Genomic DNA, 13,417 nt, shown 5'->3' on the forward strand with positions numbered 1-13,417 from the left:
AGACAAATGGTCTTCCTACATAAATCTGTGTGTTTCAATGGGGCTAGGTGGTCACTCAGAAAGGTAGCATATGGTAAGTAGATACAGTTCAGATAGGTAACCTACAGAAGGGTATGGATATTTGGTTGACCGTGAGTCAACAATGTGCCCTTGTGGCCAAGAAGGCCAACAGTATCCTGGAGTGCATTAAGAAGAGTGTGACCAGCATGTCAATAGAGGTTATCCTCCCCCTCTACTCTGCCCTGGTGAGGCCACATCTGGAGTACTGCATCCAGTTCTGGGCTCCCCACTCTAAGAAGGACAAGGAAGTACTGGAGAGAGTCCAGCAGTGGCCTACAAAGATGATTAGGGGTCTGAAGCATCTTTCTTATGAGGAGAGACTGAGAGAACTGTGTCTGTTCAGCCTGGAGAAGAGAATCTGAGAGGGAATCACATCAATGTTTATAAATACCTCAAGGGTAGATGTCAAGAGGATGGGACCAGACTCCTTTCAGTGGTGTTCAGCCACAGGATGAGAGGCAACAGGCACAGACTGAAGCACAGGAGGTTCCATCTGAATACAAGGAAAAACTTATTTACTTTGAGGTGCCAAAGCACTGCAACAGGCTGCCCAGAGAGGTTGTAGAGTCTCCTTTTCCGGAGACATTCAAAACCCACCTGGATGCATTCTTGTGTGCTCTGCTCTAGGTGAACCTACTTTAGCAGGTGGGTTGGACTAGGTGATCTCCAGAGGTCACTTCCAACCCTAATCATTCTGTGATTCTCTGATGTTTGATCTACAGTCTCTATTAGCTTGAGTGTGACAGTAGGCCTATGCATAAAGGACAATCCAATATGAAAAAGGTTGCAGAATGGCTCAATCACCACCCTGTCAAGAGCTACTGAACCCACAGAGGTAGCACAGACAGCATTCATTCACAAGCTGGGGCAATAATAAGACTCTGTACCCTCGAAAAGAGCTTGGTTCCTCTGAACAAGACATTCAACTTTGTGATATTTCTAAGATATATCCATTGTCCATTAGTACAATAACGTAATCTGTTCTATTAAATGCTTAAACTAATTCACTATGTGCTAACGTGAAGACAGAAACACAGATGCATACAAGGAATCACGAAACATTGTAGCAGAAATGCAGTTTCACACATGGAAATAATTAAAGTAGATGTCTATAAAGATGAGCTTATGTGAATTTATGTCTATGAGAGATAATCCAGAATCGTCTTCAGAAAGATCTATTCTGATGAACCATTGCCTTTAACTACTGTCTCTCAATTCCCCCTGCCTCTTCTAGACCATTTGCAGAACAATTAAACTCCATATTTCATTCTTATTTTTATGATAAGGAGATTTGATGCCTGCCAGATACTGTCATTTAAGATGTTTCCCATCCTTCTGGGCATTTGTTTAGCTTTAATGTTTTTGAAGAAGCAGACAGTGGATGCTTGTTACCTATGCACAACCTGCAGGATAGATGCAAATGCTTAGTAGTGTACTACATATGACCCTTTGATTTTGATGGAAAGCAGAGTGATACTACCTGGGTTACAAAGCCATTTAAACATAAGGCTGAATGCCCTGTAATAGAACAATGGAGGGTGAAAAAAAATATCAAAAACCAAACCAGAAGAAAAAATACACATTAAACTGGAAAAAGGTAAAACATGAAATTTATCCCTTTTCTATAAACACATGTGGAAAGAATAACACCTAACCTTTTTATTCTTGGCTTCTTTTTCCCCCCTCCCTTTACATTCCAAGAGAAGATCTGCCAACTTTTGGCCGTATCCATTTCTCTTCTGTTGTTTGCCAGTATTAGTGCACTCTAGCACACATTCTTTCCTAAGACTTTGAAACGCGTCATTTGTTAGGTCTAACTGTTTAAAGAACCCAGCTACCCTTCCCTCTTTTGCTCATAGCAAGCTGGGTGGTATAGAGCACACTCACATATCCCAGCTTACACACTTGGGGTTGGGTTGAAATCTTTAATTGAAGAGACTCTTAAATCAGACTTCACACTGTGTGCCTTGTGTTATTGTAGATCAGAAGACCTCGCACCGATACATTCAAATGCTTCTAATGCTCCCTTCATCCTAAAATACACACTGAGGCAAACATACCTGTATTTTGCTTATTGAAGGCTCCTGATGCAGACCTTCAGTACTTCTGTTCTGTGAAGCATTTCTAAAATCTTAGACCTGGATCTGCTTATCATTACACACATAAACAGAGGGTGAACTCACCTCTACAAAAAAGCTTAGCACAGTTTAACTGTTTCAGGATTTAACTTGGACTCTATGTTGAACAGCCTCTAGACAAAGGGCTGAGTTTTACCCAGAAAGATTAGTTAACATCATGCAAAAATAAAATATTGAGTGAGTTAGGGTGTACAGCACTCACTCTTTGCATGTAATTATGTGAGAATTAGGTTAAATTCAGATAAGGTGTAAAATGAGTCAACACTAACAACTGTGCTAAAATTGCATCCAGTTCAAACAGGTCTTAATGGAGCAGCAAGAAATGCAAATCTCAATCAGTTTGATTCCAAATCCAACAATTTTAATGTTAGCTTTGTTTATAAGAATACGCCTTCTCTGAGAATTTCTTTCAAAGATCAAAAAACATGCCACACTGAGAAATATTACAATATATGTAAGAATTCCTGCACCCTGCTCTTTCTCTTTCTTTCCATGTCCTTTTTTCTTCAAGTGGGGAGAAAGCTTACAAAGACCTGCTGAGTTATTTGCCTGATGCCAACCCATGAGCAGTGGAGTGAGGAGCAGAACCAAGAGCTCCTGATTGCTTGCTACCACTTTATATTGTAGCAGCATTATGAGCCACAAAGCTCTGAATTTGCATTTTGAGGGAATGTTATATGGGATACAGAGAAAGAGTGGGGAACCTCTGGTTGGATGAAGACTTCAGGTTTGGTTTATTATTATATCCCACCACAAGATACATTAGATCCAGATCCAACCACCTCAGAAATTGGTAGTGTTCAGCTCTGGGGTTGTGCTTTGTTCACTATTATAAATATGGGCTCATAATGTGTTTTGATGTACTCACTTCCTACAATTGATAAGCATTATTAGGTATGAGAAAAGAACTATTATGATTACAACATATAATAAGCAATAGGGGGTGCCTTGTTATATATCTCACTCTCTTGGAGGTGATATTTAGCACATTTCTGGGTTTAGGCAAACAATATCCTCTTAGAGGTCAAGAATCATCGTATAGTGATTAAAGATACTGACAAAGCCAAAAAATAGACGGTTAATACCATGTTTGGGCTCTCATTTAGGAGATTTTGCAGAGATGAGTGTTACTTAAACCTAACTGCTATTGACCATTGGAGAAATGAGGAAAGATACTATAATCTTATGCAATCTCAGTTTTGGTCTGTTCCCTTGACCTGGATTAACCTTATTCCTTTTATCTGTATTTTAATTCCAAACACCTCACTTGAATGCGACTGTATCCAGGTCTCTGCTAAAACCTTTAATGAGCAACACTAAGGCCAGCGGAAATAAGTTCGAACTCTATTACTGTTTCATACAAACGCTGTAGGGATCCTTGGATCTCTCACAATTATTAGTGATTTTGGTCTCCAGTGAGATGTTCAGTATCTGGCTGTATTTATTTTATTGATTTCTTTTTTTAAACGGTTACTTTTCAAGAGCCATTTAAAATACATGTTTCTTCTCCTCAACTCTTACTATTCGCAGGTGCACACATTGCACAAAAGCTGCACAGGGCTGGGGCCCACTTTCTTTTGCAAACAATTAAAGAGCAAGAAGGCCATTAAAATCTTAGCCTAAATATTTCTATTTCTTTCTTGAGTGAAAAAGGATAAGCATATATAGCACACTTTCACTGCTCTTACATAGTGACTAACTGCTGTTAGTAGACTAATGAAATATCAGCTGTGCATCCTCTCCATTTATTACAGAACACTCAAAGGCATTGTTTTGTGCAATCAATATTAACAAAGATCATGTCCATTAAATGTGCACAATGTTCTGTAGGCTGAATACAGCACATAAAACTTGTTGGGTTTTAATCAATAAAATGCCCAGAGCTGCACAAAAATTGCTGGGTCATGAAACTACAAGGCTGTTAAACTGTTGGTTTTTAAATAAATCTCTTTTTTATATAGGCATTAGTAGATAATTCTTTTATATGTTAAAGTATTCTTTTCATTGTTTGCATCGTATTAATACCAAAGGGGCTTATTAATTAACCAGGACTCCAGCTGCTTTCCTTCCAGTAGCTGCTCACATAAAAGTGAGAAATTCCCTTACATGGTGTCTTTGACTCACTTTTAAAACCATTCCTAATTGGTTTGGTAAAGGCCATGCAGGTAAGGCAAATATGGCCACGGACTGAAAACTGGCTGGCAGACAGGATCCCATAACCCATAATAAGCACATGGCAAGGGTCAGGCTGATGGGTCCAGATTAGGGGTTATACAGGCAAGGCTGTCTGTGAACTGTAGCTTCTGAAAGCTTCTGAAACTCTAGCAGTATAAAGCTGCATGACTGGAGAGGTAAGAGCATCATGCAGCAGTGGGTGTGAGCAAAAACAAGGGTCTAGAACTCAGATGTTCTTAAAATTAATCTTTGAGACATATCCTAACTTCTCACCTGTAAAAAAGGCAGCTGCCAGACTACAGTGTCTTGATCTATGGAGTGTGGAAATTCTTCCTAGACTTTGGTTTCGCTTCTGCTTCTATCTAATAGAACAAAAGAGTCAAAACCATCCCCTCCAAAAAGAAAGGCAGGCAGAAGATATTTTAGTTGTAACACCCAAGCTTGAGGAGGAAGGTATGATGGTGGCCAGGGTCTCAATACAAAAGGGCTTCTGCGTCTTTATATTTGGTTATTGCAGCATCTGCCTCAAAAGTCAAGCTCCAAAGCCTTGAAGTTGCAGGATATTGAGGGCCCCTAAGGCTGGTTAGAAAGGACTAAGGCTTTTCACTGGTCTGAATCTAGTCCACCTCAGTACTGAGGAGTGCCTGAAAGTTAATCCCATGATGAATAGTCTTCACAAAGTTGGCTGTCCCTGGTCCGCATCAAAACTGGCATTAAACAGCAGTCTCAATAAAAGATCAGAGGAACGTGAGCCAACTTAGGCTATCGCCCTCACAGATTGTGTTTGGGGTGCATTCCTGGGGCTCTGGGGGAGGCTTCTAATGCCACTAACATCTTTCCTTTTCACATGCACAGAGATAAAGATGGCAGGTTATCACAGAATGAAGCAATAACACCAAGTGTGTTCTGAAGACTAACTGAACAGTGTAGGCATCACCCTGAAATAACATGAGATAAAATGACTCCCAATAAGACAAAACCACAATATATGTTGATTAAGCAGAAGCTTCCCCTAATCCTATTCTGAATATTTTTTAACTTTTTTCCTATTTTTTTTAGAAATATTTTCATTGTGGAAGAGATTACCAGAATGAAAAATTTTTGCCTGAACAGATAAACTTCTGCAAAGCTGCAAGTGACTGTAAAAGGCGCTTAAAATGAGATGTGTCACACATTCCTATGACTAGGAACCATTACACTGCCTATGTTCATAATGAATGAGCATGAATCATTCCTCATTTGTTTATGATGAAAATATGGCTTTAGAGAATTGAAATGTCAATTTTAGTGAAGTCAGGATTTACTAAACTAAACAAACTCATTTTCTCCCTTGCTTTTTAGAACTGCCCAATAGTTTAATCACTTTGGACCTGTCAAGCTTTTTCCCCTCTACATTTCTGAATTCCTCTTTTACAGCTTAATATAACACACATTGATTTAATTTTTTAAAGTCAGAGTATACCAGTAGGATTTGAGATCAATACTACATTAGCTACATACCCAGAAAGTCTATTAATTTAAAAGTTTTGGGGTTTTTGGTTTTGCATACTTGAAAAAAGTTTAGCCAGAAAAAACTGAGATTCCTCCAGGATTCAGCCACTTGACTTGAAATGATCTGCATGTAAATTCTGACAATAAAATCTTGAAGATCAGTTTGAAAACATACTGTGAAGTCATGGATAATATTTCTAGAAAAACAAGTAGCAACATCCGTAACAGGGCCATTTAAATGTGTGCGAAAGGAGAATATGGTTCCCACCAGTTCATGGGAATGTATAACTAAAATAATAAATAAAAACTTACCATATTCAAGCTGGGATACACGCGTGAGCTGCAGAAGATAATCCTCATCAGTATAGATTTGCTGAGTGGTGAAAGAAAAACCCATTATATCTGCATGTGCTGGCGCAACACACTGCAGCTCTATGAAACCAATGGAGCTATCAACAAACATGACGTGAGTTAACTGAAACCAGAATTTTGTGTTTTCTTCTTTTACAACAAGTGGGACACCAGGGATATTATTTTATTTTATAAATCAATAGGTTTATAAACATACAAATAAACCAAATATATTATATTTGCGTTGAAATACCATCTCAAGGTTTTACACTAAATATTTTGAGTTTAGGTAACATTCAAAACTCAAAACACCCTGATTACAAAAACCTATCAGCTCGATTTTCCTATCTCATTCTGTAAAGAACACTATCAAATTTAAAATTAGATCCTTACACTGAAGGAAATTAAATTAAACAAAACACAGGACAGAATAAGAAACTAAATTGTAAGGAGTCTGTTTAGGCAAGATATGAAGTTACAAAGCTTTATTTTCTTTGAGCAGGGAAACTTCCAACTAAATGTTGACTGTCATTGAACACAACACGGATTTTAAGCACACAAACATATTTCACCAGAGATAATCAAAGTGCAGGGATCAAAGTCATTTTACTGTCTAGCTCTCATGGAGATAAAATGCTTTACTGAATCAGAGCCTTTATAGCTGGACTCTCTTCCCATCAAAATACACAACATCAATGATGAACTGTGGAAGAACAGGGAATCCAAACTAGATGCATTTAACAGTGCTAATTCAATTAAATTATACTGAACTTAGAACAAAATCTACCAAATACTAATGGTTCATCCCAGTAGTTGCCCTCTGCTGAACACAGTTTAGTATGCCAGCCCTCCTCAACCACTTCTCTTTCCATGGAAGCAGCCTTATTGTCATTCACACAAGAGAAGGCATCTTTATTGCTACTGGCTCCAACTAACCTGTGAAAACGCCTATTTTACAAGTTTACCATTAATTCAGAACTGATGTGATTAGAAAACAGACTCAGCAATTCAAAACCTCTAGCAAAAATCACTTCAGAAGATGAATAAGTGACAACTCTCAACACAACAGAGCATTATATTTATGGTAATTCAGACACCTTGGGCTCAATATTCTTACTGTTTATACCAACATAAATCAGAATTGACTCTGCAAAGTTACTGAAGTGCGTAACTGTTTTGGACAAGAAGTAAGAGCCTTTCAACACATTTTCTCATCATTAGACTACAGACCTGGTAACCAAATGACAACATCCCAGACCTTCCTGGAAGAATTCTAAAAACCCCAAAAGCAGGATGTTAGGCACACAAATTAATAACATTTGCCACTATTATCCAGCTAATTAATTACAAGAAACACTAGTGGTGGGTTCTGTAGTGGAGTTCAAAGGCGTCTGATAGTTATAGTAGTATGCTTCAAAGACTCTGAGAGATCCTCTACAATTAACACTTTATTAGTAATATCGCTGATTTACAGATATCTTCCAAAACCTTCTGAAAACACCCTTAGGGAGTCAAGACTAGTGGTGAAAATCCCTTGAGATGATAAACAACTAATCTACAACTCTGTATACAACATAGCATTGTGAGTTAGTTCTTAGTAAATAAGTGGAAGGGAACTGTAGCTGTTAGAAAACCAGTGGTGTTTTCCAATTGATCCCATGTACTTTATCAGGCAGCACAAATCAGTTATGTTGAAGTCTGTCCAAACTAAGGTGGTTTTTTGTTTGTCCCACTCCTCCTGTTCCGTTGGAGCAGTGACTGACTGGACTTCTTTCTCCACACCAAGTCCTATATAATGGACCAGGTTAATTTTTAACTCATTTTCCTGTATGATCTTCCATTCCAGTTTCTCTGTAGTTGTGGTTGTGGCCCATTTTCTGGGTAGTTCTCTGGACTCTGTGTAAGTGTAAAGATCACTACTTGCAATGAACTCCATTAAAAACACTTAAGTCTGACAAATCACCCACTAGCCTGTTTTTCCCTCAGTGTCCTTTTAGCAGGCAGTTAATGGAGTTAGCAGCAGTGACCCTCAAAGTGATACTTAGAGAGTACTCATTGTTAATACACTACTCACAGTAATTCTTCCAAGCAGAGATGACAGCGAAGGAGTGGCAAGGACTTCTCTGTTCTGATTTGTGGTTTTGTTTGTTTTTCTCTAAAGCAGATTTTAATGAAAAAAAATGAGGGTTGCTTCAGTGTTTCATGAGTTTCCATCCTCTACTGATTTCATTCTTCTTTCTTTCCCAGCTCAAACCCAGGCTGCCTCTAGTCTGGCTGCATGAGCAGGCTGGCTGGGCCAAGCTCGCAATGTTCCCTTTCCATAGGGGGCTTGGGGTGGATGCTCCAGGGAGCCTGGGGAGGGACCTTCACCGCCATCATGGGCTGACACAAGTTCTCTCCACCAGGAACCTCTCGTTGATAGCTTTGTTCTTGCTCATCTTCTGCCAAAGCCTCTGCTGCTTTGTCGTATATTATCGGCTGTTCTTCCACTGGAGAAAATGGATATGTATTACTGACGGTGATTTGAGAAGCTTCACAATAACTAAGCTAAAAGGAAGCTAATGACAGCTTTGAGAGAGGAAAGCTATGAAAGGAAGCACAGAATAAAGTTCAGAAGATTACAAAACAAATTCATGTCAAGAGAGGAGAAGAGAGGAGAAGAGAGGAGAAGAGAGGAGAAGAGAGGAGAAGAGAGGAGAAGAGAGGAGAAGAGAGGAGAAGAGAGGAGAAGAGAGGAGAAGAGAGGAGAAGAGAGGAGAAGAGAGGAGAAGAGAGGAGAAGAGAGGAGAAGAGAGGAGAAGAGAGGAGAAGAGAGGAGAAGAGAGGAGAAAGAAGAAAGGAGAAAGGAAAAGGGGCAAAGTGAAGAACTTGATACAGATTTCAAGAAGTGACTTGTCCTGGGCAAGTTTCATGGTTTTCTATTTTAATATACAAGAACAAGCAAATGCATGCCCATGTCAGAAAGACCACCTGCCTGTCTAAATTAAAGCCCCTGCTCCAAAGTCAAATTATCTTAGAATTATTCATTGACATATTACAAGAACTTCCTTTAACACATTAGAAAAGACATCAGATTATTTACCAATCTTCTTGTCTAAAATGGCTGAACCACTTTTATTGCAATTTTCAACTATGGAAAAATCAGACACCTGTCATGAGAAATTTCTGTTCCAATAGCTGTATCTGATAAAACTATAAATGAAAACAGAGCCTCCTAATGGGAAACATCAGGCTTCCTTCACTGGACGATACAGTTCTACATATGTTCACAATATTAGCCCAATAAAGGAAATGTGAGACGTATTTTCCACTGATTAATAAAGTGACTGCCCAACATATGTTTAAGGACAGGATGGGCAATTCTGAAAATCTTTCAAGATGCCTGCCCATTTGAGTATCCTCAAACATTTTTCTTTGCATTTCTAAAGGACTGATGCAAACTGGGTTCTCTAGTGACTTCTCTAGTTAGGAGATACATATGGTAAGTAAGAGAAATGGTTAAAAATAAGTCTTTCTCCATCATTTCTCATCATCTGAGCAACTAGGAGATTCAGTTGCCATCTATAAGGCAGCATTTCCTAAAACTTGAGAGTGGTCCAGCTGATAATCTGTGGACCATGGAAGCCCATTGTGTGCTTCTGTGCTGCTTGCTGCATTTGCACTGGGGATGGGAGGCACATCTCCTTCATTCTCATCTTTGTGTAAGCACCAAACACTCCCTAAGAAGTCAAACACCTTGTTTAACACAACAAGCAGAACTGCAGTTGTTGCCACAGGGCAAAAGGTTTCTGGTGAGACCTGGACTCTTCGCACAACGTCAGTTATCCTGCCTGAATGAATAAAGACTGTCAAAGTATATTTTTCCATGGATATAAAATTCCCATCAGTATGATGGGCATAACTCACTTACTGTGAGACAAACCTGTGAAATTCTATATAAATGCAAAAATATATCTTTATCCTGAGAAGCACATGGCTTCTTATGAGCATGAAAGAATTGCTGTAGTGTATTTTCTTATTCATAAAATGCAAAGTGAAGGACTGAATGGTCTCTTCACAGCAATATAAACACGGCTTCTGCTGTGCACAACAGCTATAAACAGGCCAGAAATATAATTTTGATTTCTATGTCTCTTTTATCAGCTTCTGCTCCTGCTGGTACGAAGGTGAAGAAAGATCTAATAAGGAAGGAAATCCCACTCACCATATTCTGAAGGACAGGCAGGATGAGGATCTGTTGTCTCACACCCAATTAGATCAACTGCTTTAGTCTCCAGAGAACTGTTACACTCCTTAACAACTGCAAACTGCAAATACATACAATATGCACAAAAATAAAGCCCAAATTAATATCAAACGAGTTGGCTTTCCAAAACCCAAGAGACAAACTAGAAGGGCCACACACTCCAACCACAGCAGAAGGAAAAAGGTCATCCTGGCTTCTGGGATGACCCTTCCCCTGCAGATAATTAAACATTTGAGTTGATGACAGCCCTGGTCTTTCTTTGGAAAATGTCCAGTCCCAATCTAGTAAAGAACTACTCATTCTCTTGCCTTGCAAATCAACCTTTCCAGATGCAAGAACAAAAGTACATGAAAATCAATCCTCAGCATAGTACTGAGGGACACTTTTAAAAGATTAGAGACACCTGCAGTCAGACAGCAGGAAACCCTGTCAGACACAGGGAAGGATGCGAGACTCCTTTTCTGGCTCTCAGCACCACCTGGTGTGTGCAATTCCATCACCCCACGGTGACAATGGTAGTGACACCTCGGAAGCAGAAGGCAGGACCCTCTGGGAGAACATGCTGAAAAGTCCAGCGGGAAAACAGAAAAAGAAAACAAGGGTAGAGGAAAGCAATGTGATGCACTGTGCTGAAATAGTATAGAGGGAAAGAGAGAAACCCAGTAAAGAGGGATGTGTAAGGAGCAGACAGGGAAGAAGAAAAAATATCTCTAAATAAGATGTTCCAGTGGAGGACTGACAGATTCAGTGGTCCAGGTGGATAATTGGTGGATTTATGTGGATGGATCACAGGTGTAGCAGGTGTGACTATTTAGGCATCAGTTCATTTACATAATATCTGTAGGCTTACAGCTGCTAACCCACATGGGACAGACCCCCAGAGGAGATTCAGCTACACACAGTTCTGCAAAATATCTTTGACTGTGCAAAGCAGGACACTTGCTGGATGAAACGTTTCAGAATATCATCAAAATCCAAGCATGTGCGGAAGTTTACCAAGGCTTACATATCCCTAGGACAAACCTAGCCTGGTTTATGGAACTCTAAGGGGAATGTGAAAAAAACCACTCAAACACACGCTCAGCTAAATGTAGCCTCAGCTGGCAGAATAGAAGTAAAGGAAAAAGTGAATGACATTTGGACAATTTATAGGCATGGTTTCAGTATCACAATACCTAGCATTTGATGTGTGACAGCATAAAAACTTGTTATCCTCTACGTTAACCCTCCACAAATGGGCAAGAACAAGTCAGTCTTTGCACTCCCTCTCCCCAGCATCACAAAGGAGCATTAGCACTGTGGGCTGCAGAAAGAGTGAATTTCATGAGCTCTTTATGGTGCATACATATCATCCAGTCCCCATATGAGTCCTTCATTAGGATTATTAATGTTGTGTAAATCAATAGCACCCAAACCAGTATTCCAGTACCTTAAGAGTTGAGGAGCTATGGTTTTCTGTCCCCACTGTAGTATAATCTCCTAAATAATCCACTTTAAGTGAATAGTAGAAATGAACAACTTCCTCCTTGCTTTTTGGCAACTCTACAGTTTCTAACCTGAATGTGTGCATGCGTGAAGCCCCAGGGAATTTAACATGCAATGGCAACATCAGCACAGAGAAAATCCCACATGTATGAAACCACAGGAATCCATTAGTGTGTAAGCAGCAGTAATTAGCAAGGGGTCAGTGATTTCCTCTTCCAGTCTGTAACAAGCCATTTGCAATAATTTATTTTCTTAATGTATTTGATGTCTCCTAGTTCAAGAATGCATGGTGAAATTTAACACGAGTGTGTAACAGATGAGCAGGTTGGATTTGTTTTTGCTGGTTCAGTCCATTCTTAGCTGTCTGATTACTCTTATACTCAGCAAAAATGTCGTTGACCACTAGCATTAACTGTGGGGACAACAGCAGGTGGGGACAGAGCTGATGAGCTGCAGGCCTCCTAGAGCACTGCTCCCAGACAATGAGCTGTTCTCAGTCCCAACAAATGTTTCTGATTTTCCCAGCCTCAGATATTTTGCAAACTGTGTTTTCTGTCTCTACTGTAAACACATGATGACATCGCTGTTATTCAGCACATTTGGTGTCCAGTACCTGGAGGAACAAAGTGCTGGTAATAAAGGGTCCACAAGAGCGGGCAGTTGATCAGCTAAGGAACAATATGTCATAACCAGGGTCAAGTAAATTCAGTGCTCCCAGCATATGTTTGATAGTGTGTTTCAGTGGCTACCCACTCACAAATCCTGCTGGACACACCATCTAAAACACTTGTGAAGCCTTCTTCAGTTTGATTAAAAATCCTTGGATTTGCACTATAAATATTCCATGATATTTAACCCCTCAAACAGATTCCCAAGTAGAACAAGATTATCTCTTTTTAGACTCAAAGATTTGGAGTAAAGTCAAACTTTGGGCCATTTGAAGTCTAATTCTTTTGTGACCGTGCCTACTACACACACAGTTCTTGTACCTTTACAGCTATAGCTGCATCTGGTAGGCTTTAAAACTTTGCAGTAATACCTATACTAGAAAATTAGGTGTGCAGTTACTCCAGTAAAAATGTATGTGCTTCACTAGCGTTAGTCACCAATCTCATACAAGTAGCAACTCTTTTGGTGGCCTTTTCTACTGGCATAACTGTGCTTGTTTTGAAGAGTGTACGCTGCTTAGTTGACATGATGCTACCTGGAGAAGTATGGGGATACCTGCATTACAGCAGCTTATTCAGAGCTGAATGATTTGTGTATATGGACAAGTTGTCAGTGTACATCATGCCATTCTGAGAAAGGAGTCTCGGACTGGGCACAGAAGAAGCCACAGATCTGAGAATCAGGTCCTTAGATTAGATCTGATGGGGCCAAATTCTCTGATGTAACTTTGAAACTGAAAACAGAAACAGGTCAGTACAACCAGATCATGATGGCATTTCTACCTACACCAGTGAAAAATTTG

At 39.6% G+C, this 13,417-nt stretch overlaps 1 protein-coding gene across 1 annotated transcript in view; it reads right to left on the bottom strand.

Moving 5' to 3' along the window:
- Positions 1–8,364: 8,364 nt before the first annotated feature.
- The window catches only part of EGF (epidermal growth factor), a 58,248-nt gene continuing 53,195 nt past the window's right edge, over positions 8,365–13,417 (bottom strand). The window contains exons 24-25 of the mRNA XM_065836811.2: positions 10,420–10,522; positions 8,365–8,704 (exon numbers count right to left, since the gene is read on the bottom strand). Coding sequence (XP_065692883.2) covers positions 8,481–8,704; positions 10,420–10,522 — 327 coding nt within the window. The 3' untranslated portion in view covers positions 8,365–8,480. The remainder of the gene's footprint in view (positions 8,705–10,419; positions 10,523–13,417) is intronic.

This window comes from Patagioenas fasciata, chromosome 4 (genome assembly GCF_037038585.1).
Source record: "Patagioenas fasciata isolate bPatFas1 chromosome 4, bPatFas1.hap1, whole genome shotgun sequence".
Classification (NCBI taxonomy): domain Eukaryota; kingdom Metazoa; phylum Chordata; class Aves; order Columbiformes; family Columbidae; genus Patagioenas; species Patagioenas fasciata.